This window comes from Medicago truncatula, chromosome 7, assembly GCF_003473485.1.
Source record: "Medicago truncatula cultivar Jemalong A17 chromosome 7, MtrunA17r5.0-ANR, whole genome shotgun sequence".
NCBI lineage: Eukaryota > Viridiplantae > Streptophyta > Magnoliopsida > Fabales > Fabaceae > Medicago > Medicago truncatula.
The window spans coordinates 11,741,461-11,768,693 of NC_053048.1; the positions used below are offsets into that span (position 1 = coordinate 11,741,461).

Consider the following 27,233-nt stretch of genomic DNA (forward strand, 5'->3'; position numbering starts at 1 on the left):
TTTTGACAACAATGACTATTTGGTATTCATACGCATATTTCAACTTGTACTAAATTTGATTTAATTATGTCTATTGTTGAATATTGTTTAAATTTGTCATCGGTATCGGTTATATCTGTTGGATTGTTATTCATGATAAGACAATTGGGTTATTTTAATTCTAGATACTAGCTTATTGGTGGATGGGAAGTTTTAAGCGTGTGTTTATCTTGACATCATTTGAATTGGTAGAAATAAAACGAGGCTTGTGATTTGCTTCTAAAAATTAGAGATAATTCAGGGGACTTTATCGTGCAACAATGTGGCTTTCTTTTGTTAATCATCGATAGACATATTTAAAAAATGTTCAATTACCTCTTATGAAGATAAGATTTGGAAAGCTACAAATTTCTTATGCATTTAAAGAATACTGATTATAGGAAAAAAAGAACAAAGTAACAAAAAAGCGAATGAATGTATGATGTTTAATTGATGCTCTATTCCTTGATATTTGTTTCAGGTTCTATGATGGTACTAATTGGATATGTCAATGCTAGTTGTAAGTTTCGCTCTTCAAGTTTACTTTTTTTATTATATAAAAAAAATTATGATAGCAGATTCATTTTTGCATACTCTTCGTGTTTCATCACAGGCGTTATTTTGATTAGGCCTTTAGGATTCTTTTTTATCGTGGAATCAAGCACGAACTTACGAGTTAAAGTTTCATTATCACTACAACACTTTTGGTCTAAAACTACGGCTGAAAATCGTAGCTATAGTTGATAAAACCGTTGTTTTACCTTTCGACAATGCTTTTCTTTCCGTTGTAGTCTAAGGCGTTGTCTTTTCATTTGACAACAGATTTGTTGCATACAGGAAAATGCAACAGATAAAAAGCGTTGCCTATAATTACTTAAAAAAATAAATTTAGAACAACAAAAACCGTTGTCACTGATTTTAGAGAAAAAAAAACATAATTTTTCATTATTATATCTCAAACCTACTTATTCACTGATTAACCATTTAAGTTTTAAAATGTGAACGGTGTACATATCAACTTTTTATGAGCTTAAATAGTGACATCAAGTATTAAATTCTAGAGAACTTGATTATAGATGATAATATAGTATGAATCAAAATAAATGTCTAATCAAAGTCAATCATTTTGTAATGGATATCAACAATTTAGCCTTCAATGTGAAATTTATTACATCAAATAATGAAAATAAACAAGAATTAATGAGTCAAATTATTCTTCATCCTCATCTCCATCCAAGTCATCAAAGAATTTTTCTTCATCCTCTTCGTCTGATTCATCAAAGAAGTGTTCTTCATCCTCTTCTTCGTAGTTATCAACAAAACATTCACCACCCATAGATCTATTATTTACCTACAAGATAAAAATAAAAATTAATTCATTATTATACTCACAATGTTGCAATGTGGCAGATAGTTCATTCAAAAAAGACTAATCCCCTTATCCGCAAAACCACATCAACCATACCAACTATCTTATTTTTACTACTGCAAAGAATCATTATACAACACCGGAACAAGACAAAAAGAAAATCAGTCCAAAACAGATAAAACAGGAACAACAAATACTAGCTTAAGGGGCAAAACAGAAACATCACACAACCGAGGACAAATCAGGACTAGAGCTAGATAATTGACAGCATACCAAAAAAAAGGCCTCATATTATATTAATTTAAATGCTTATGTTTCATATTCAGATTTGTCTCTGTTTGTTCGTCCTCCTACTATTATGATAGTTTTTACCCATGAAGGTTTTATCATCCATGACATATTATATTCTAACTTGAAACATGTTTGTTCGTCCTCCTACTATTATGATAGTTTTTACCCATGAAGGTTTCATCATCCCTGACATATTATATTCTAACTTGAAACATTTGAGATCCATATCTTACTGAGCATGACAACAAGAAAGCCATCTTCAGAGACTTCATTATCAGCTAAAGTAGTTTCATCTTTCAAAACTTTTCCATTGTGAATTAGTAATTGTTGTCTGCATGGGTAATTATCTTTTCCTTGAATGTCTTCAATAGTCGTTTTTACAGCCATTATCTAACAAAATTGAATGAATATTGGGAATTCTTCAATCAAAGAATTTTAATAGAATTGGAAAGGAAAAAAATAGAGAAAAAAGAAGTACAACATACAGAATCAGAAGGATGAACTCTGATTTCGAAATGGCTTCCTTTCAGAGTCTTCACTGTGAGCTTCATGACTGACTGATCCAGAATCAAAGAAATCGAAGCATCCAGTGGTTAGTGAAAAAAGAGAAATAAAGCTTAAAACAATCAACTTTTACTACTTCTATTTTTCACTTTGGAGTTCAGTTATTTTATCAAGTGATTGACACCCAACTTCAAGAACTTAATAATAAAATGATAATCTGAAGTGGCCTACCTCATTAAGTCTACATATAATATGAAAATGATAATTTATAGATTGATTACTCCAACTAATGTTTATCTCTATTGCAACAATTAGCCGACACTTCAATATACGAAAAACATACCTCATGATTAGATGTAGATGAATGTCGAACATTATTGTCATCATTTCGGGTTGATAAAAAAGCTCCTAAATCCCCCATATCTATGCCTGTGTTGCTTTGGTTCAGCATGACTCTAAGAAGAACTTGCAATTTTTCTTCCATTGCAGCCATATCCTTTCTATGTATGGTCTCCATCTCTTGGACCTTGTCAGTTAAACTTTTCACCTCAGCAGCATGCTTTTTTTCCATATCTGCCACTTTATTTCTTTTCAACAGAGAAGATGTTGTAACTCTTCCATAGCAGCGCAATCTCCCTGGTTTTTCTTTTCCAAAGACAGTTTGAAAAGCTTCAACCGAAGAATGATCAGAATTTGTGATCAAATCTTGAAGATTTGTCTTGCAAAATCAAAAACAACATTAGTTGACTACGTAAAGTCATTTTTTAGGATAAAATCATGATTATTTTTATTCAAGTTTTTGCCAATAACTAACTTGGTAAAATCATAAAGAAAAAACTTACGATTGCATCACTTGTAACTTGGTCCAACTGCTTTCCTCTCTTGCTTTGTCGTGTTTCAATAAAAACTTCAGCTTGAGTTGGAGGCTCTCTATCATCCTTGGTTGCACGCTATCCAAAGCAAAAAATTATTCTCTAATAGTAGAAAAATTATCACTAATAGAAGAATTTAATTATTCGCTAATAGTAGTAAAAGTTATATACCAATCTTTCCCTTATGACAGCAAAGCTTATGGGACCCGCTTGATGTCTCCATTTTTGTTTATCTATATTCTTAGCATTTTGATGACTGATTTCCTGTATTCATATGACGAACTAAATTGATCAAATATGAAAATAATAATGTAGAATAATAAACAATTAAAATTAAATTAATCTTACTCGAATAGCTTCATAACTCCAATAAGTCATTAATTTCTTAAAGTGTGCTTCAGGTATGCTGTCTGGACGGTTTTTCAGCCGCTCACACAAGTTTCTATACTTAGTAAAATGATTTTTCTTAATCAACCATTTATACCACCTCCAAGCATCATTTATAATAGCATATACATCCTTCTGTCCTTTTTCTAGAACAATGTATCTTTTCTGCAAAGAAAAGGAACGTATACAGATAAATATATTGGATTAAGGATTAAGTGAAGGAACAATGTACTCAAACACACACACACACACACACACTAGAAGAGTTGATACATTGACATAGGCCCATATAGTCTTCTTCTTCTTTGGTATAGCCTTCCAATTTGTGTAAGTAAGAGGACATAAATCTGACATCCTTGCTACTGATCCCAAAAAATTGCTGAATTTAGAAACTATCTTTTGACTTGGTACAATGGCCTCTCCTTCTTCATTTAAGGTGATTTCTTGTCTATCAACTAGTGACCGAGCATGAATTTTTAAGCACAATGTGCTTCCTCTTTTTTTTTTTTTTTTTTTTTTTATGCTTCTCCTAGTTAACATTCCAATATCACAAGAGTTATACATATATATACACATATATAAGAGAAGCAGTGGAAAGCCAAACTAGTAGGGGTGTTACCTTCCATTGAATTATCACCATCACCATTTTCATAGTTTATCTCACCCTCAACTTCTTGTTCCCTGTAAAGTTCTTCATTTTCAGACTCCTCTGCTTCAAGTTGCTCCCTACTCCTTTTAAAGTACTCATCAAGTGACATTGAAGGAATCTTTGGAGTACTCTTTTGCTTTTTCGACGGTCCATCATCACCAAGGTCCTTTTGGACTTGAGCAGAAAAGTTGTTGCTTAATCCATTGAACATAGATTGGTCCACTAGTTAATAAAATACTCACATCAGTCAAGTACAATACAAGTAAAAACAAAAAACTGCATCATGACATTGTCACTTGAAATAGAATTCGACAAAACTCAATGTGAGAAAATAAGGAAAACAATGGTCACATGTTTTGTTAGTTTCCATAGCATGTGCATTTGATGTAGCACTTACACTTTGGAGTATTCTTTTGCTTCTTGGATGGTCCATGATCAACAAGTTCCTTTTTGATTTGAGCACAAACTTTGTTGCTTAATCCATTCATCATAGAGTCGTCCACTAGTTAATAAAATACTCACATCAGTCAAGTACAATAAAAGTAAAAACAAAAAACTGCATCATGACATTGTCACTTTAAATAGAATTCGACAAAACTAAATGTGAGAAAATAAGGAAAACAATGGTCACATGTTTTGTTAGTTTCCATAGCATGTGCATTTGATGTAGCACTTACACTTTGGAGTATTCTTTTGCTTCTTGGATGGTCCCTGATCAACAAGTTCCTTTTTGATTTGAGCATAAACTTTGTTGCTTAATCCATTCATCAAAGGGTCGTCCACTAGTTAATAAAATACTCACATCAGTCAAGTACAATACAAGTAAAAACAAAAAACTGCATCATGACATTGTCAATTTACATAGAATTCGACAAAACTAAATGTGAGAAATTAAGGAAAACAATGGTCACATGTTTTGGTAGTTTCCATAGCATGTGCATTTGATGTAGTACTTACACTTTGGAGTAATCTTTTGCTTCTTGGCTGGTTTGTGATTAACAAGGTCCGTTTTGTGTTGAGCAGAAACTTTGTTCCTTAATCCATTCATCATAGAGCCGTCCACGAGTAAATAAAGTACTCACATCAGCCAAATAAAAGACAGGTAAAAAAAACTACATCATGACATTGTCAGTTCCTATAAATTACATTTGATGTACCACTTACGCTTCAGAGTATTCTTTTGCTTCTTGGGTGGTCCGTGATTAACAAGGTCCTTTTTGATTCGAGCATAAACTTTGTTGCTTAATCCATTCATGATAGAGCCGTCCACTAGTTTGGCTTTTAGACACATGAAACAAATAAATATTTAGTTCAAGTCAATATCAAGAGTATAATTAGCTTTTTGAATTTTGATTTAAATACTAACACAAATAGATAACTAATAAAAGACCTTGTTGAACATGTGACTGTTTCATGTGATCCTGCTTTTTATGTTCTATTTGAGTAGATTCTACCTCTTGGATCGAAATTCTAGTTGTCGATGGTTTTTGCTTCTTTTGACCTTTAATTGAAATTTGCCCCTGCTTTGAAAATTTTTCCAACCAAGCTTTGAACTTTTGATACAATTCAGCATTGGACTCTATATTTTCTAGAACATTTACTAACCTTTATCAATTGGGAAAAGTAAAGTTATAATTAAAACTTCTGATAGCTAAATGAAAAATTATGTTAAGCAAACTATTTGTAAACAGTCAATTGAATTTACGGTGGTTCTCCTCTAGAAGGTAGCATAGGCTGTTTGAGTTGGGAACTGATGTAAACATCATCTCTAGACTTATTAATCTCTATCAAGAGCAAAATAATGATTTGAGTATACAAACAAATTTACATTATAAAAATTGCAGAAGCATAAAACGTTATATACCATTATTGTTCACTTTAACATGAGTCTCAATATCAGCATGTTGTCCCTTGTTTCTTTTTTTATTCTTTTCTCAAATTCTCTTGTCTTTTTGTCCTTTATTTACTTTCATCATACAGTAGAGTGTTTGTTGTTGGTGTAGAAAATGAGGATGCAGGTCTTCCTTACAGCTATGTCGTCTTCAACTGTGACAAGTATAAAAATAAATGAAGAAAAATTAGTACAGCTTGAAGTATAAATTTATGGTGATTAATGAGTTCAGAGAGCCAATTAAATAATAAAATTAGTAACATTGATTTCACTAAACGCAAAGACACGCACATAACAATTAGTCAAATGATGATCCTAACAATATGAGCATTAAAGAAGCACAAACATACATATATTGGCCCACTGAACAAACACTTTGGATTCTTAATGCCAAACTAATCAAAAGCTACTACGATGAAGATCTAGTTTGAGAAAATATTTGACCATAAGAACCTACCACAAAACCAGCATTGCTTTATTTTTCAAGTTTTGAACAAAAAATAAGTCCTTTTCTCAATCTGAATCTAAACTAAAACAATGTTACCTTGTGTAGAGGCAATCTCCACAAAGCCGTCCTTGGGGTAATTCGCATTTGTTGCAATCAGTCAGCTGCGCAACAGTTAAGCGCCTAAAAGAAAACAAATGATTTTAGCAAAACTTCTCTATAATCAGAGAAACAAGTAACATATGGAAGAATTGATGTGGCAACTTTATGCATTAACTATGGAGGAGATGAATATGAGTTCTTTGATCAAAAGACATGCCTCTCATTACAAGTCATTACAACTTATTGACAAAACAACAAACATAAACCATGATGTTATATATCGAATTCGGCCATCTCCTCTTAAAAATAAAATGAATGTACCAAATATATAGTAAAGAAGATTTGCATCTTATATCACCCATGTTTAGTTAAATAGAATATTCTTTCCTTTTCCTTTCTTCTGGCAAACTAGTAAATAAGAATGCATGCAGCTTCTTAGCTTGTAACAATACATGTATCAGATTCCTTGTTTTAGAATAAAGTGTCATGGATACATAAAAAACTAAAAACTCTTCACAGGTGAGGGCATATATATATATATATATATATATATATATATATATCAGATAGCACAGCAAATTAATCAATCAAATATAAAACCATAATACCCGCATTGGTGGCATTTCTCTCCCTTGGTTGGATCATATGTATGGTCCCCATCCTACCACAAAACCCCTACTTACCATAAGAAAACAATTGATCCTTTATTATTTTTCCTTTATCTTGATACTTAATCATAATGTAAAATATAAAATGAGAATCAGCCACCTAAGTAATAAGAGAGAATCTAAAGCCTATATCAAACTTAAAAGGAATTCCTATGCTCTGTCAAATATGAAAAAATAACTTACAAAAAATGGTCCATAGTGAATTTTTGGTTTAAACTAATGAAGAGCTATACCAAGGTCAGAGATATATATTCCGTAGTTCAGGACCACAATCGATACACGTGAACGGATTCAATCAAATTAAAATATTCAACAACAATTTCATGGTAACCAATCAAATTAAAATGCAGCAACATGGGATACTTAATAAACACGACAAAGTGAACAAACTTGGATCGTGAGAGATACGGAAAGTGAAGGCAAATGCTCAGTGAAGAATCGGTAGATAAATCATCCACAAATAAACCAACAAAAAAAACTTGAAATCAGTTCAAAATTCACATTCTTATTCTCATTCAGCAAAACTTAAACATCACAATTCATATTATTATTTCATATCATTTTCTACTAATTCTAATGTCAACAAAAAGATCAAATCAGATTAATAAACATGAACAATCCAATCAAATTAAAACATTCAACAACATTTTTATGGTAACCAAACTAATCAAAATTCAGCAACATGGGATACTTAATAAACGACAACAGAGTGCACAAACCTGATTCGAGAGATGCAGAAAGTCAACTCAAATGCTCATCGAAGAACCGGCAGATAAATCATCCACAAATTAACCAACAACAAATACGGAAAAAAAATAATTGAAATTAGTCCAAAAATCTAATCTAATTTAGCAAAACTTAAAATCATAATTCTTATTCTCATTTTCATTCCAAATTAACCAACAAAAGTTAAACATCACAGTTCTTATTCTTATTTCATATCATTTTCTATTAATTCACTCTTATTTCATATCTTATTCTCATTTTCATTCCAAATTAACCAACAAAAGTTAAACATCACAGTTCTTATTCTTATTTCATATTTTCTATTAATTCACATGTCAACAAAAAATAAAGTGATTCTCATTTCAAATAACTCATTCAGATTAAGCTACAAATTAGCTTATTCTCATTTTTATTTCAGATTAACAAACCAAACTAAAACATCAAAATTCTTTTTTTTTTCTATTCAGTATCTAATCAGCTGAACTTAAACATCACATTACCTCATCGAATCAGCGATTGTGATGAAGAGCGATTCCGATGAAGATGTAAGAGTGATTGCGATCAAGCAGATCTGATGATGAGCGGTGAAATCAGAAGCGCGTGAGATTCCATAAGCACAAATAAACCAACAAAACAAACAAAAACAACATGAAATCAGTTCAGAATTATTACAAGTCTCGTTCGATTTCATATCATTTTCTACTAATCCACAAAAAACAAGTAGAATCAACTTAAATTCAAATCAGAATCATCTTAACCTAAAAAATGTCAATTGCATCAAATCAGTATCAACTTAACCTAGAAATATCAAATTAGAGCAAAATAAAAACACAAAGGAACTACATACCGCAAATTCGTGAAGAGAAGTGAGAAGTGATTATGAGATTGTGAGAAGTGAAGAATCGATTATGAGATGTGATTCTGAGATGAAGTGAATAATCGATTGTGAGAAGTGATTCTGTGAGAAGTGAGAAGTGATTATGAGATGAGATTGTGAGAAGTGAAGAATGATTGTGAGAAGTGATTATGAGAGAAGCGATTATGAGATTATGTGATTTTGAGAAGTGATTTGGTGTGAGTGGGTAAGAAGCGTGCTGTTGTTGTCCTGAGAGAGAGGGTAGTGTAAAATGAAAAACCTGATTCTATCTCTCTGAAAAGTCAAATATAATAATCAAAGTAAAAATAAAATAATTAAAGAGTATTAATATTTTTTTTTTTTTAGGCGTAACAGTTTTAATAATATTATAACTGTTGTTGTATTATTATTGAATATAACTACTACCATCCATTAATATTGTGTTGTTGTTGTCCTATTAGAAAACGGTTTTATGGCAACCATTTTAAAGTGGCGTTGCATTACATCTTATTTGTTGTAGTGTATGGTTCTAATGTTGATAAAGAAAAGATTGTTCAAGTAAAGATTGTCACTTCTATGTTAATGATTATATTTTGTATGTACTTTGCTGTCAAAAGTTATTTTGTAAGCAATACTTGATGTAATATCTTGAATTATACTTGTTTGTATTGTATCACTATCTCATGTGGGATTGGAAATCTTTCCAACCTACAAATGTGTAAGGCTTTAATAACTATTATTATCATTCTTTATATCAAGATTTTAATTTGGATAATGGTTGTAAAAAATGTATTTGATCCGATGAGGAGTGTCTGATAATTTCCACTCTTTAAAAAAATTTATAATTTTAGTTTATATTTATATATATTTTTTTAAAAAAATAATTCTGCCAATAAAGTATAGGGACGGTTTGTAACTGTTGTCATTGTTTAACTCTAAGGCAACACTTAAAAACGTCGCGTAAGGTGTTCTTGGAAAATCGTCCCCTTTTCCCTTAGTTTAGGCGACGATTATGAATAGTGCGCCCAAAGAGTGACAAAAAACGTCCCCTTAGACTATAGGCAACGCTTGTATAGGAGACACCTAAAAAACGTCCCCTATACTCTTTGGCATTTTACGTAATTCTGGCAACGTTTTTCAGGCGTTGTTAGAGAGAATAAATGGTGTAGTGTTGGTTTAATGAAGTGATGTTGTTTTATTGAATGATGATGTGATACTATGACTACTGTAACGCCACAGATTTTAATCTAAGACATTACTTAAATATTATTTATTCATTAGAAAATATAAGTGTATATATATATATATATATATATATATATATATATATATATATATATTTAAATAAACAAGTTAAAAACTTATGTTTCGCAAGTGTTAAAGACTTTGTTATATACGAATAATGAGCAAATTAAGGGGGATAGCTTTATTCTTCAAAGAAATAGCTGGTTTTTTTTGACAATATAGCAAACTAAGGAAAAGAGTAGAATAGAATTATTGCACACTACGATGAAGATTAAGGAAAATGCAAACTTCATAAATGTAATTTTTATATTGCACAATTCTTAAGCATAACTCATAACTCATAAGTTATAAAAGAATATTTGATAGGGTAAGGAACATTGAAAGAATATTAAGTAATTGGTGGGGAGAGGGGGGACAAATCTACTTACTATGTATAAAATTTTAACTATTTTTCAATTTTTATTTTTTAACTATTTTTCAATTTTTTTCACCCAAATTCAGTTGCTTCTACATTGTCGCCGTTGTGGGAGATTAAGGTATCATTTGACCCGGCTTTTTTCCAACTTCTATACATTTTTAAGAAGAAGTTAGGTGAAACACACTATCAATTATTTTAATTTCAATATTGTTTAATCTTCACAACCTCACAAATATTTTAATTCATACTGTCATTTAATGATACCAAATACTTTTATTTCATTTCTTCAACCTCGCAAATATTTACACACACACATTAACGTTTAGAGTAATATTTTATGTCCGTCTTTCTGTGTTTTTGTTACGCTGATGCATATAATTTTTTTTAGTGTTGCTTGGTTGAGTGCTACCTCACTGATTTTTTTTTTTAACTATTTTCCAATTTTTTTATTTTTAACTATTTTCCAATTTTTTCTTCCAAATTCAGTTGCTTCTACACTACCATTGTGGGATATTAAGATACCGTTTGACCAGGTTTTTTTTTACTTCTCTACATTTTTAAGGAGAAGTTAGGTCAAACACAATATCAATTAAGTACTTACTAGAAAGTTAACTTTTTTTAATGCAAAAAAATTGAATGGAATGAGATTTGGCCAAAAGTTGTTGAATGCTACTTTAAAAAACTACTTCTCGACAATATATTTCACAAACACCTCTTTTCAACTCACGCTGGGAACCTTTTTTTATTTTTTAATATTATATTTCAATATGTTTTCTTTTCATTTAACTTTATTTTATTTATTTTTTTGAACCGTTCCATTTAATTTTATTATCTTTTTTTCAAAATAATTTTATTATCTTCTTATCACTTATATATTTAATTTAAATATCGTTTAATCATAACAACCTCACAAATATTTTTATTCACGCTATCATTTAATGATACAAAATATTTTTATTTTCTTTCATTAACCTCGCAAATTCACACACACATATTAGTGTTTAGAGTAATACTTTATGTGTGTCTGTTTTTTTGTTACGCTAATACGTATAATTTTTATAAAATTTTTATTTTAATTAAAAGTAAAATTGTAGATGTCTTTTCTTCAAAAAAGGTATAGATGCCTAAAATAATTATGCTTATAATTATGCTTATCTTATATATGCACCTTTATATCGTAACAAACTATGCATATCTTTTTCTTATTAAAAAAAAACTAAACATTGCTAAATAGAAAATGTATTATTTTCTATTTTGTCAGCAGCAGATGATAGGATTTTGTATAAGTTTGATAATGATCCGAAAGATATCTTTCCTTATGTAGTGGGAATATAGTTGATGTAACACTATGAGAAAAATACTACGTAGCTTTATCATTTACCATTTATTTACCTTGAGTTATTTGTTTCCATTTTGTAGTCAATGACAGCCCAAATATATGTAACAATTGATCAGGTTCGAGGTTGCTCATCAACCTACATCATTCGGTTGTTGAGAAGTTTAAGACTTAGTAAGTTTGCATTATGATTTTACAATACAATGTTAGAGTAACTTATTATTTCACAATCCGATTTAATTGTTTTTTGACCATGTTTCTTGAATTGTTGTCGTGACCTTAACACTTCTCAAGCTCAGAGTCAAAGAAGGTGGTAAGCTCGTCTTTGATCTCGAAAGGTCACAGAAGAACTTGCAAATTCGAGTTGTTCCAAAGTAGATCTTTGTTGTTGAACTATTTTAACTTCTACTATTTTGACGTATCGATTTGCATTGTAGTGGTAAACTATTTTGACTTTGGGATCTCATTTGTTCTTTTCATTTTGTCTGATGTAAATATTGGCAAAAATCCATTTTTTGGTTTGTCTATGAAACTTGCAATATCTTTTATAAACCTAACTATTATGTAACGTTAATCTGCACATTGTTGGTTCCTTCATTGGTTCCAATTAGTATCATGTTAATTGTAATGTTGTTTTCCTAATCTCTTGAACAAAATAAAATATGCTCTTTTCCTACAGTAAATCTTTATAATGCTTTGGTAAATGTTTTAGAAATGTACATATATATAACTTCTAATTAACACTGCAATTTGTTTTGTATCTAGCACTTCTCAAATGAGATATCAATGACATTTCTAAAAGGAACACGGAAAACAATCACACTCATCGACAAACAAGCTCAAAAAAGGTATAAGTGTCGCTTGATAACGGCAAAGAGAGCAAGTAACAAAAAATACTTAGGCGGCTAATGGTTCAAATTTTGCCGAGAACTTATGTTAGAGGTAAGTGATAAGTTAATTTTTGATCTAGAGAAGCCACCTAAAAATATGCACGTTCAAATCGTTTCCAAATAAAGATTTGGTGTTCATGATCCGCATTTTCAATAGATCAACTTAACTCTAATCCTAGACTAGATTATCTTCACTCACCGATGCTACTTCTTTGCTTGATTTCATTTGATGTAAATATGGGTATCAATCATTTTTTGGTAACTCTATAACAACAACACTCTTTTTTATAATTTTGGATAATATGTAAATTCACACATCATTAGTTCCTTTATTGGTTCCAATTGTTTTCATCATAAATATTATGTCAATTCCTAATCTCATAAACTGATTATATGCTCTGTTAATCATAAATATTATGATGAATCACAATGTTCCGTCGTTTTAACATCTCTTCTTTCGAAGATTTTTTTTATCGAATACATTATTGAACTTCGCACGGATTTGTAACTATTTATAAACAAAATCACGGCTAGTGAATTCAATGATCAAATATTGAAGCTAACAGACTATAAAAAACATAGCTAGTTATTCAATTCAATCATCAACTTTCATCCTTTGTTCTTCCAACAAACACTATGCAAATCACAAACATCCTACGCGTTAATGGCTGCCTGCAATTGTTTAAGGCTTTTACCTTTGGTTCTGGGACTACTACAACTATAAATAATATAGCCAGTGCATTGGTCGCAGCGTAAAGAACGAAGGTACATGAAAATATTAAATACAAGTAAACTTGCATGTTCTATTGGTTTCTTGAACTAAATGGGAAAATGATTCTCATATAATAATGCTGATCAGTGATCATTAATCTTTGACTTATTAGATCGTTTGGTCCTTTAATTAATTTCATGTTTTCATTTTGGTCCCACAGTTAATAAAAATAGCATTTTAGTCCCTCACCTTTTCCTCCATTTGCCAAATAAATCCCGACTGTTAACTTTAACTTCAAATGTCTATGGTGGACCAACCTTAAAAGTGGTTCATTGTAGACCTTATTAATTTTGTTAATTTTAACCATTCGATCTATTTATCATAAAAGAGACCATTAGATCTTCACCTTCTTTTTTATGAAATACCTAAAATACCCCTAATGCCAAATTAAAAATCCTGATTTCTTCCTCTTCTTCTCCGGCGAGCATCTTCTTCCACCTTCATCAACACAACATCAATTATAGCAGCAACATCAACAACAACACAACATCTTTTTTAATCAACAACCTAGTATCTTGCAACATACATTTCAATGGTAGAAAAATCCTTTTTAAAGATTCTCTTTAGTGTAGCAATATGATACCAACAACCTAGTATCTTGCAACATACATTTCAATGGTAGAAATACTATGAGATTAGGAGGAAACATAAAAAAAAAAAAAACCAAAGGTCGCGGTTTTTTAATCAATTGCTTTGATGGGTTTCTCGAATTATTGCTTCTTTTTCTTCTCTTATTCTAGATTCAACAGCCGCTGTTAAACCCAACGTTGCCGTCGTCACAACCGTTGCCACCGCGCGCGACCTTGAACCACCACTGATCCATCGTTGTCAGCTGCCAGTTCCTTTTGCACAGATCTGTGTTTATGGGTTTGGGAAGAGAAGAGAAGAGAGAAGAAGAAAAGAGAAGAAAGGAAAAGAGGAAAATATAGAGACGTGACTAGATGTTGATGTTGTTCTGTTGATGCAAAGAGGAAAATAGGGAATAAGATTTGTTTGTAAATGATACCTTATTGTTGTTCTGTTGGGCTGGGCACAAACATCTTTTTTAGAAAGAAAGGATGATTAGAGTGTTGATGATCTTCTTTTTTGGGTTTTTTGTTTTAATTTTTCTGGGTTTGTTTTTATGAATTTATGAATATGATTGATGAAGATCAAAATATAGAAGATGAAGAAAAGGAAAAAATCAGGTGTTGGTCGTACATGTAAGATAAAATAAACCTGCCTAATCCAATGGTTCTCTTTTTAAAAGAAAATCAAACGGCTGAAATTAAAATAATTACTAGGATCTATGGTGGACCACTCTTAAGGTTGGTCTACCATAGACATCATTTGAGGTTAAACTTAACTGTTGGGATTTATTTGGCAAACAGAGCAAAAGTTGAGGGACTAATTCGCAATTTTTATTAAATGTGGGATCAAAATGAAAACATGAAATTAGTTAAAGGACCAAACGATCTAATAAGCCTTAATCTTTTAAACGAAGTAAAGCTGAAAAATAATGTATTGCACCTTCCGTTTCAAAATACATGTCAAAGTCAACCACTTCACATATGCCAATGCACAATTTTGACCGTTAATATATTTAATTATATAAAGTAAAAAATTATAAAAATTTAATATTTTGAAAATATTTGTTTAGACAAATCAAACGACATCTTACATGCTAATATTTGTATTTATACATTAGTTAAAAAGTATGATCAAAGTAAGTTAAGTCAATAATGCACATTACAAAAATTGGACATGTATTTTGAAACAAGGGAGCAGTATTTATTATATAAGAGAATGAATTCTATTATAGAAAGCTTCGGTACTGATCTATAATCCTAGTGTCGGCCCCCCTCCTAATTTCTCAATCGAAGCTCTTTTCTCTTAACCCTTCTATTTTTTTCTTTATTTACGATTTGCGGTTGCAATTCTTTTTCTTAACCTTGCGATTTCATTTGTTACGTGGCTGACTTGCTTGCTTTGTCTACTTATGGCTTGTATTGAAACATCACTGTGTGTTCCTACCTAGTTAAATCACACCTTTCTTCCCTTCTTGTTTTGAAACAATATTGAAACATAATTCCCCTTGTTATTTTTATATTATCCCCTTATTGTTTCTCTCTCCAAGCAATTTTGAATCATCCTTCATATCTAATCCTACCAAACATATTTATCCTAATTGCGAAACCCTAAACCTAATTTTTTTGCTTCAACTTTTTGAAATTTGAATTTCAAATTCTCTCATATCCCTCTTGCATTGGAAAACGTGTTGGAAAACATATTCCATATCTCACCTAACCCACCACCACACCACCCCCCTCTCTCTCTCTCTCTCTCCCTCCCTCCCTCTCTCTCTCTCTCTCTCCCCTCACACCCATTGTCTAAACACCCATTTTCTAAAGAGGAATGATATTTGTACGACCAATTCTAGAAAACTTTTGTGACAACCACTTTTTCTCTCTTCTTGTTGGATAAAAACAATAGAGAGAGAAAGAAGAAGAGAGAGAATAAAAACGCATGTGAGTATGAGAGAGTTGTTCCATAAGTTGTCAAAATGTGGTTGTACAAATATCATTTTTCTTTTCTAAATGCCACCATCGACCTCTACTCTACCACCAGAATCTAGCGGACCTCCGCTGTATTCGCTGCTTTTCTTCATCCTCATCGCCGTCGGTTCCGGCCACCGCACCGAAATCTGGGTTTGTTTCTATCTCATTTAAACTGATGGTAAGTTAATTAAATTTGTATTTTTTGTGTCTTTATTGGATAAACAATGGTGATGTTTACATGATTTTTCATCGTCCTCTACTGTTAGAGACATGTTATTCTCAAATATCAACATTTTATTTTAATAATATGTTGGTTTTTCTTTTGGTTGTTCTTCAATGGGCGAGTCCTCTGTAGATGCTTGAATGGTTGTGTTCTTTCACTCCTTATTTGGGAGCTTTCCTTAAGTAAGTTTTTTATTTGTCTATCCTTTAGTTTCTTGAAACTAATGAGGAATTCATTTTTAAGTTTTGTTGTATTACAGACTCATATATACATTTACGTGTCTAGGGATTTCATGTCCAACCAACAACTATATATAGTTTCTTATGCTAAAAATGATAACAAGTAATATGGGCCTCTTAAGCTTTGAATAAAGACAAGTAATTAATATCTCAGATTACTAATAATTATGCAGATTGATTTAATAGCTGAGATGATGTATAATTTCTAACATCATAATTTCTAGCATGGGAAAATGTATTTTTTGGGTGTGTTTGTTCAAATGTTTAACTTTGTATTCTTTTTTTGTTGTTGTTACTTATGGTGGTTGTTATGGTTTTTGTTCTAATCATGGCAAATAATTTGAGTTCAGTGTTTCAAAGTGAGCTTGAAAATCTATAGAAAGAGGCTATGAGACCAATACAATTCACTTGCTTTTTGAATTTTCCTAGAGTTTGGTGTTCTATGTTAAAAAAATTTAAAACCACTACCATATGATGAAGCAAGAGTTTTAGAATCAAGTGTTGTTTGACATGAAGATATCTTTGTAATCGAAGACGTCTCACTTGATGCCACTGCGTTTATTGTTTTATTGTTATGTTAGATTACTTTATCATATTCTTGATTAATTATTTCCTTATATTTTTTATAGTTAAATCTGCAATCTGTTTTTGATGATTCTAAAACATTATGTTTACTCCTATGCACAATAAGAATTTCACCAATTGAATTTGGTAGATAATTATCAACTAACTCATGTAGTTTTTCATTTAAAAGGGAAATGGCACTCTAAAGCAGCAATTATAATAGATCCCTCCCTCTCTCAGTACCCCAATGTTTAACTGCAAACAAGCACTAGCCATCAAGAACCGAGAGATAGCTAGATGACACTGATTTCACCATGTATTCTCATATTCTTCTCACTATCTTATTTTTGAAAGATGTAAGAATTATCATATTTGCATAGGTGTCCAGTGTTCATGAGACAATACTCTTTTATGGATGGATTGCCACTTAAGACAGGTATGATTCCATTTTGATGATGGGAATAGGTTTCAAGAGATTATATTTTAATTATCTTTTGCTAAAATCATAATTTGAATGTGATATATGTTATTCATTTTCTTATATCTATACAATCAAAGCGGAAGAGTTTCTTTCTTATATCATAATTTGAATGTGATATATGTTATTCATTTTAATTTGAAGGCATTCAATGGCTACTATTTAGTCAAACTCTTAAGAATGAGGAATGTCATGCGATTGTAATGATGGGGAAAGATTAAATTAAATAATTAAATGGCATCAATTGCTCCTAAGTATCTAACCAAGGGTTATGATCATTTGAAATAAATTACTCCTAATAAAACTTAATAGCGAACATAAAATAAATAAAATATAAACAAAATTCAATTAAATAAATATCCAACAAAATAAATAGAAGTTCATCTTAGAATTCTAACTTAAAAAGATTTAGTTAGACATGGTAACTAAAAAGAAATTACTAAAGATAAAAACATAACCTAAAAAGATTTAGTTAGACATGGTAACTAAAAAGAAATTACTAAAGATAAAAACATACCCTAAAAAGATTTAGTTAGACATGGTAACTAAAAAGAAATTACTAAAGATAAAAACATACCCTAGACATGATCAGAGTAAATGAGGATTATAGACATGGTGCTATGTTACAAATGAAAAAGATTAATACACCATACAAGGCTTAATCCTAATTTTGATTACAAAACCCGTCACAAAACAAGCTTCATTTCCAAAAAACAGTTTGACCCATGTTTGTATTTAACTCAAAAAAACATTGAATCCAAAAAAAAATCCTTATACAACTCAAAACAAAATATAATCATTATAAGCTCAAAATCAAAGCGAGTGATCGGTAAAGGAATAGTACCTTGAAACATAAGACGCGATTGAGAAGAAGATGACGCGATTGAGAGGTTGATGAAGGAGAAGAAGATGAAGAAAAGTGTTTGCATGATGGTGTAAAGCACTATCTTCTTTTTTCTTTTTCTTTTCTTTTTTGACAATGATAAACACTACGTTCTATGTGGGGCTGGGATAAGCCCTTTGTGCACGAAAATGAAAATAATCCACCTTTTTTTTTCCTTTCATAAAGCCAGAACAATAGCGTTTGTGTAAAAACACTATTTATACCCTCCCTCCAACAATAGCGTTTCCTGAAAAGCGCTATTAATGAGTACCAAATAATAGGGTTTGTAGAAAAGTACCATCTAACCTAGTTTTTAACATGTTTTTCTTAGCGCTTTCTAAAAAGTCCTAAAAAGTGTTATAACATGTCTATGCGTTGCATTTTTAATAGTATTTATCTAGAAGCTCTATTAAAATTCTGCTATTGAAATTTAAAATTGTGGTAGTGACTTTTGTTCTAAGCTAATGTGCATCACCATTGAACAAAGCAAAGCTCTATCGGTTACTAAGTATGCATATGCATTAAATGCATTGAAACTTACTTTTTAACACTCTCAAGATCCACCACTAAATATTCTATTTATTGATATTGCTAATAGATTCCTATTAAGATTAAAAAAAAATAAAGGAAAACACTAATAAATACAATAGCTATAGCTTTGTCGTCGCCTAGAGTTCACATGAAATCCAACAAAAAATTTCCTTTTTTTTTTTATTTCCCTTTTCTGTCATGAAAGGTTATAGAATAAAAAAAATCTTTGTAAAATAAGAATGAATGATTAAGATTGTTAAGTTACTTTAATTAACCTCATTACTAAGGGTGATGGAAAGACAAACACAAAACATTCATGTACTCAAGAGAGGTTTAATTATAATATTTTATATCACCGCTTTTCGATTCCCACGAGTGATAATTTTCCGTCAAAAAAAAAAATCACCGCTTTACAATTTGTGCTAAAAGAAAACTTACAACACATTTAATAAGGATGAGGAATGAGAATGAGAACGTTCTCCTAAGCAATTTAATGTATTTAAGGTGCGAGTAGGCTTTATAAATCATAAAGTTATAAAACCATATCTCATATATGCAAATGGGAGAGAGTATGGCGAAAATTGTAAAGTTTGTTTATTTTGTGATTATCTTTGCTTCTCCATTTGTTGTTGCAAACCATGAAAGTAAGCCAGTTTTTATCCTTCAAAAGTTTTCTTAGCTAGATTCTACAAAATGTTTTTATCTCATTTTACTAACATCATTTATTCAACAATAACAGTCAGCGGATGGATCACAGAACTTCCTTTTGGCATGTGTACTTCTATTCTTGATTGTCCAATGGATAGTTGCACACATCCTCAACAACCTTGGTGTGAATTACATGGTGTCCCTATTCTGTATCATGGATCCGAAATAGGACTCTGTATATGTATTTGAGTGTTGTGCTCGTAACATTCTACTAAAAAGATCTATAAGTTTTCATTTCGTAATTTTATCGGAACCCAATAATTTGTATTTTTTACATTTTCTGTTTTCACGAACCATATAGCTATGGTTTTGTACTCTAAGATGATCGCAATAAAATTAAACATGGAATTTAAAATTAATGTTTAGATTTAATTCATGGCCATCATTTTATACTTATGTCATAAATTGTTACGCTTATGATTTTTATTAAACTACAATTTACATTTCTCTTTTATTTAATTTTTTTTAACAAAATCAAATGATTTATTTTCCTAAGCAACCCGCCCTTGAGGATCCAAAACAACAAGAATTGGCTTATTCTTGTATTTCGATTCACTCTGTATGAACCAAACCACTGCCTTGCTTATCAATGAAGGATGATACATTGAAAACCATGGCATACATTCTCTTTGGTTCTAAAATTGCATTTGTCTACTTCTCAAATCATCAACATAAGATATAACAAGTATTTATATTGCCACTTGATCACCAATTCAAGTATATATGATTAACACTTCATCATCATCACCAATTATCACATGAACACACATAGTCATGTACAAATCTTCACACAGATTCACATAATCAAGTTGTGACTCTCACATAGACTCGTATGTATGCGATGTTCTAGTTTGACTCTATATGCATGTGGTACAAAGTTTTGGATGTCGGACTTATGTTACCGGGTGATTGTAACACCCCGATTTTTAATATTAGTTTATTAATATTATTTTTAGATAATATTAGTATTAATGTTAGTATTAGTATATGTTTTTAGGTAGTATTAATTTAAATATTCGTATCTATTGGAAGAATAGGTAATGAGAAAATAGATGGGTTGGTTAGTCGTTTAAAGAGTGAGAGAAAATAATATTTAGAAAGAAAATAGAGTTTTTTTTTTAGAGAAAATAAGAAATTAGAGTGCGAACGGGAGGATCAGTAAAATTGGGATGAAAAGAGGTGTAGTTAGTGAGACGAGTAGTACTTTAATGATTTAAGTAGATGGGAGTGTGAATAGCAAGGCGGTGTAGCTACAGAAATAATAGTAACAATATATAGAGGTGCAGATAGTAATCTGAAAAGATTAGTAACAAACCTGGAGGACATATAGTAATCTAAAAAAATTGGTAACAAACTCAATTAGAGCTTATAAATAGAGAAAAGAATTAGAGAAGAAGGGTTACTTAGCAAGAGAGAAACAAAGCGGCAAAAGAAAACATAGGGTTGTGGAGAAAAGAGTTAAGGAGGCAAACCGAGAAGAATCTAGAGAGAGATTTTACAGTAGTAATTCATCAAATTCTCCGAACTAGAGGTAAGGGGGGAGTTTTATTCATTGTAAGGGTTGTGTAATCATGTGGATAGTGAAGGGTTGTTAATTTTCATTATTTTCTTATTCCTTTGATGATCTATGATTAAATTCGTGTTCTTGTTTTTTGTTGCTGTTATTATTTGTAGATTTTTGTTTCTAAAGTTGTGATGTTTTCATGTTAAATTTGTGATTGAAATATAGTGATGTTCTGATTTTTCTTTAAGAGAATAAAAACCATGACTACTCGCAATCGGATTCTGATTACTTCTAAACTTTATATGGTTTTGAATTGGTAATTTTATAATCAATTTATTAAGTCATTAATGTTTATATTACCTTTGATTTGCTGCTATAAGTTACACTATTATTTATTTTTTTGGCTTGTGAGAAATTATTCTTGTTATTTTCCATCGCTACTAACACCGTAGATTCTAGTTCATTCAATTTAATTGCCGTAACCATTCACTGTTGATGTACCTACTTTGATTTAATTTGTGGATTACTATTACTGTGGTCTTGTGTGGATTATAACTTGAGTTCCATAATGAAAACTACTTAGTGTGCCATGCCAATTTAATATTAATGGTCGTGAATTGTTCTTTAAAAAGGCTGTAGCTTGATTTATTTATTTTATTCTCTATATTGACAAAAGTTGAGTGAACATAGTATATTTTTATTCCTTTGATCGAGAAACTTTGGCAATTTTCATAGTTTGATTTAGATTATTTGTTTTAAAAGAATTAATTGATCTTTCTTTTTCTTTTATTGGAAAAGTATTAAATAACGAGTAAAGATGTGTTCTATAAGGATGTGTTATTTGAAGATGTGTGATTTAAAGATGTGTTATATAAAGATGTGCTATTTGAAGATGTGTGATTTAAAGATGTTTTATATAAAGATGTGATATTTGACGATGATGCTATTTAAAGATGTGTATTTGTCGAGTCATTTAAATATGTGCATTTGTTGAGTCATTACTTGGTGTTCATGCATTCATGGTCAGTCCGATTTAAAGATGTGTTTAAAGATGGGGGATAAATCAATAACATAACTCTGATATCCAAAACCGGTACCACATGCATATAGAGTCGAGTTAGAGACATTGCATACATAACTGTATGACTATTTGAAGATGTGTAATTAAAAGATGTGATATATTAAGATGTGTACCTATTTAAAGATGTGATATTCAATGACGTGCTTCTATATGATTATGTGTGAATGATTTGTATTTTATTAATGTCTACTTGATATTCTTAAATGTTATTGATGCTTATATGTTATTATAAGATGTTGATTGATGCCTATTTGATTTTTATTAAATGAAATTTTATATCTAAATGTGAATGTTATCTGACTATGATGCATATATGTCTAAATGTAATTGTTGTGTTCTTTTATCTGAATCTATACATGTGTTTATGCATCTCTTATGTTGAATATATTCTCACCCTCTAGTGGCGGGTTGGGCGCCTGCACCCTTGTGGTGTAGATTTGCAGGAAGAAGATCTTAGTAGCAGTGAGTCTCGGAGGATGGCGTTGGAGCCTTCTCCATTTTATGTGTCGCTTTTTGGAGTCTTTATTGAGTCGATGCTCTGATCTGTGACACTAGGGATTGGGAATTTATTTTATTTTAGATTAGGTTTTAGAATTCTTTTGAATTTAATTTTGATGTTGATACAAATGATGTAAAAGTTACTTTGATGTTTTGAAAAATTTATTTTGTTGTTACCATTTTAATTTAAATTAAGTATTTTGAAATTGAAGAAGATGTGTGACACCCTTGTATGTTTAATTAATTATTGTACTTTTATTAGAAAATAATATGTGGGGTTTAGGGTGTTACAGCGATCCCCCATCTTTATATCATTGGATAATCGTAGGTATATTACCTATTAATTGACCCGTGTTTAAATACCCGATTGACCATCATGCATGGATATCAAGTATAGAATCGACAATGCACGACTCCATATAGTTCATGTTACATGATCACTTCTTCACATAACATAACAATTCACTAACACACCAAAGCATCGTCAAATCATAAACCTCACTAATGATTTAAACACGTTAAAAACGCTAATACCTCTGATTTTGTTTATCTTCAAAAGATTTACCCCTTTCTTCTCTACTTTATTCTTTCTTATCCCATAGACCCATAAACCTCACTACCTGATAACCTAACCTTCATCCATCCTTATATATATATATATATATATATATATATATATATATATATATATATATATATATATATATATATATATGGGTGGGGATATTTTGACTCCAAGAGTAAGTGTAATATCTTACTCCAAATCTTGACCTTTAATTCCAATTTTGGTTAATGACTTAGATTAATTGGTATGGTAGGCTTTAATTCCATTTTCTATTGTAGTCAACACTTATCACCACAAAATAACAAAACAATAAATGACATTTAATTAATTGATTGATTTTTTTTCTTCCATTGTTTTTTTTCCTTTCATGCTAAAAGAATTTTTATTTTGGATTTTATGTTCTTGTTTTGTTATGTTATGTTGGATTCACATGTTTTTTTATGTTATGTTGAATTCTTGAGCTCTTTCTCAAATAACATCATCTATGTATGTCTATGACAACAAAAACTAATTACGATGGAGATGATTATTTTAATTTGTCGTATAAATAAATACACAATTTTTTTTTTTATGCAATTATTGTAAATGAATTAGATATAAGAAAAGACTAGGGTTACTTCCTCTATCGTCTTTTTTTTCGTGACAGATTAATACAAAGATGTGCGTTTATAAAAAATATAAGAAAAGATCAGGATTATAATGAAGAAACTAAACAAAATATGTCGTATAAAAAATAGTAACGGAAGAAGAATAAATATGCAATTCTTTGAATTTTAGAATTGTTTTCTTTTAAAAAAAAATATATGCAATTATTTTAGCGTAAAAAAAGTAAAGGGAGAAGAAAAAAAATCAATGGGAGAAGAAAAAAAATCTTTTTGCGTAAAAAAAATATATGCAAATTTTTTCTTATGCAATTTTTTAGAATGAATAGAATGAGTGATTCTTGAAATTTTTCTTTTAAGGAAAGGATTTTAAGTTAACCCTAAAAAATTATTTTAACGTGAAAAAAAATCAATCAATTAAAAGACATTTATTGTGTTTTTTTTTTTGTTGACAAGAGACATTTATTGTTTTGTTATTTTGTGGGGATAAATGTTAACTACAATAGAAAATGGAATTAAAGCCTACCGTATCAATTAATCTAAGCCATTAATCAAAATTGAAATTAAAGATCAAGATTTGGAGTAAAATATTACACTTACTCTTGGAGTCAAAATATCCCTACCCTATATATATATATATATATATATATATATATATATATAAGTCTTCCTTGATGATTTTAGTTTGAAGGCATTCAATGGCTACAATTTAGTCAAACTCTTAAGAATGAGGAATGTCATGCGATTGTAATGATGGGGAAAGATTAAATTAAATAATTAAATGGCATCAATTGCTCCTAAGTATCTAACCAAGGGTTATGATCATTTGAAATAAATTACTTAATAGCGAACATAAAATAAATAAAATATAAATAAAATTGAATTAAATAAATATCCAACAAAATAAATATAAGTTCATCTTAGAACTCTAACCTAAAAAGATTTAATTACACATGAAAAAGATTAATACACAATACAAGGCTTAATCCTAATTTTGATTACAAAATCCATCACAAAACAAGCTTCATTTCCAAAAAACAGTTTGACCCATGTTTGTATTTAACTCAAAAAAACATTGAATCCAAAAAAAAAAATCCTTATATAGTGAAAAAAATCCTTATACAACTCAAAACAAAACATAATCATTATAAGCTCAAAATCAAAGCGAGTGATCGGTAAAGGAATAGTACCTTAAAACATAAGACGCGATTGAGAAGAAGATGACGCGATTGAGAGGTTGATGAAGGAGAAGAAGATGAAGAAAAGCGTTTGCATGATGGTGTAAAGCACTATCTTCTTTTTTCTTTTTCTTTTCTTTTTTGACAATGATAAACACTACGTTCTATGTGGGGCTGGGATAAGCCCTTTGTGCACGAAAATGAAAATAATCCACCTTTTTTTTTCCTTTCATAAAGCCAGAACAATAGTGTTTGTGTAAAAACACTATTTATACCCTCCCTCCAACAATAGCGTTTCCTGAAAAGCGCTATTAATGAGTACCAAATAATAGGGTTTGTAGAAAAGTACCATCTAACCCAGTTTTTAACATGTTTTTCTTAGCGCTTTCTAAAAAGTGCTAAAAAGTGTTATAACATGTCTATGCGTTGCATTTTTAATAGTATTTATCTAGAAGCTCTATTAAAATTCTGCTATTGAAATTTAAAATTGTGGTAGTGACTTTTGTTCTAAGCTAATGTGCATCACCATTGAACAAAGCAAAGCTCTATCGGTTACTAAGTATGCATATGCATTAAATGCATTGAAACTTACTTTTTAACACTCTCAAGATCCACCACTAAATATTCTATTTATTGATATTGCTAATAGATTCCTATTAAGATTAAAAAAAAATAAAGGAAAACACTAATAAATACAATAGCTATAGCTTTGTCGTCGCCTAGAGTTTACATGAAATCCTACAAAAAATTTCCTTTTTTTTTTATTTCCCTTTTCTGTCATGAAAGGTTATAGAATAAAAAAAAATCTTTGTAAAATAAGAATGAATTATTAAGATTGGTAAGTTGCTATATTTAACCTCGTTGGTAAGGGTGATGGAAAGACAAACACAAAACATTTCATGTACTCAAGAGAGGTTTAATTATAATATTTTATATCACCGCTTTACAATTTGTGCTAAAAGAAAACTTACAACACATTTAATAATGATGAGGAATGAGAATGAGAACGTTCTCCTAAGCAATTTAATGTATTTAAGGTGGGAGTAGGATTTATAAATAATAAAGTTTTAAAACCATATTATATCTCATATATGCAAATGGGAGAGAGTATTGCGAAAATTGTAAAGTTTTTTATTTTGTAATTATGTTTGCTTCTCCATTTGTTGTTGCAAACCATGAAAGTAAGCCGGTTTTTATCCTTCCAAAGTTTTCTTAGCTAGATTCTACAAAATGTTTTATCTCATTTTACTAACATCATTTATTCAACAATAACAGTGAGCGGATGGATCCCAGAACTTCCTTCTGGCATGTGTAACGCTCCTATTTCTATTAAAGCAATTAAACAAGCGAATAATACATTTATTCAAGAAATAGAGATTACGTCTTATTCAAAATTCAAAAACCGATAGACATGTATGTAAACCTCAACAGTTACAGCGGAATATAAATCAGAGTGATCAAATATATACATGCCATGAGCAAATAAATCATATCCAAAAGATAAATCTCAAAACCCAAACATCGGGTAGTCATCAACAAAATAATAATCCAAACGAAAAATATAAACAACCTAATCTAGACCGACACGACAAGCCTAGATCAGAGCCGACACGACACCGATATCGGAGGAAGTCCCGATATCCCAAGCAAAGACTCACCGAGACTACTCCTGCACAACGTCTACTCACCCATACAGGCAAGTAGGCGGTTAAAACCACTGGGGGTAAGCATTACATTATCATAATCCAGATAATAAACAAATTCAATAATATCATATACTTGAATAATAATAGTCATGCATAAATACTTATATCACAACTTGCTAGTTCATATCCACATATATCGATCACATGAATAATTATCCAATCATAAATATTCATTCCCAACATCAGTCATAGACAATCATTAGCAACATTCATTCATCTCAATTCATCACCAATCACATAATTCACATAGGACTCATGCTATGATATGCACTTATGGACACATAAATGCATGCGGTACCAAATCTCTACAAGGTCGTCACCTCCGATGGACAAGTCAACATCGCATGTAAGGCTCACCTCTGCCTTACAATAATCTCGAAGTAAAAGAGTCATCCCTTTTACAGCAACAACGACTATGATGCATGGACATGTGTAATGACTCGATAATGCGACAACAATTCTCAATCTCAACTCAATATATAGGACAACACCCAATT

General features: G+C 30.5%; 1 protein-coding gene and 1 long non-coding RNA gene across 2 annotated transcripts; one reads left to right on the forward strand and one right to left on the reverse strand.

Moving 5' to 3' along the window:
* Positions 1-1,103: 1,103 nt before the first annotated feature.
* Positions 1,104-25,458, reverse strand: LOC112416235 (uncharacterized). The gene is made up of 20 exons (XM_039828069.1): positions 25,043-25,458; positions 18,325-18,610; positions 8,423-8,493; positions 6,526-6,609; positions 5,955-6,136; positions 5,796-5,874; positions 5,481-5,695; positions 5,248-5,368; positions 5,048-5,124; positions 4,768-4,872; positions 4,488-4,592; positions 4,054-4,312; positions 3,715-3,955; positions 3,403-3,606; positions 3,226-3,318; positions 3,025-3,132; positions 2,526-2,900; positions 2,164-2,235; positions 1,907-2,068; positions 1,104-1,369 (listed from the first exon to the last, which is right to left on the reverse strand). The coding sequence occupies exons 6-20, from the start codon at positions 5,819-5,821 to the stop codon at positions 1,229-1,231; spliced, it is 2,304 nt and encodes a 767-aa protein (XP_039684003.1). The 5' UTR covers positions 5,822-5,874; positions 5,955-6,136; positions 6,526-6,609; positions 8,423-8,493; positions 18,325-18,610; positions 25,043-25,458; the 3' UTR covers positions 1,104-1,228.
* On the forward strand, positions 19,296-19,974 carry LOC11433726 (uncharacterized). Its single transcript, XR_003006526.2, has 2 exons — positions 19,296-19,538; positions 19,634-19,974. It is a non-coding gene; the product is annotated as an uncharacterized lncRNA (long non-coding RNA).
* Positions 25,459-27,233: the final 1,775 nt, after the last annotated feature.

What these genes read in the sequence shown, in the direction of transcription:
- LOC112416235 (XM_039828069.1), bottom strand. Translation starts at nt 5,821, where the DNA reads ATGCTACCTTCTAGAGGAGAACCACC. An exon ending in ACAGTCACATGTTCAACAAG is followed by an intron (nt 5,369 to 5,480) that starts GTCTTTTATTAG and finishes TGTGTCTAAAAG; the next exon opens with CCAAACTAGTGGACGGCTCT. An exon ending in CTGTCATAAGGGAAAGATTG is followed by an intron (nt 3,133 to 3,225) that starts GTATATAACTTT and finishes TGCTTTGGATAG; the next exon opens with CGTGCAACCAAGGATGATAG.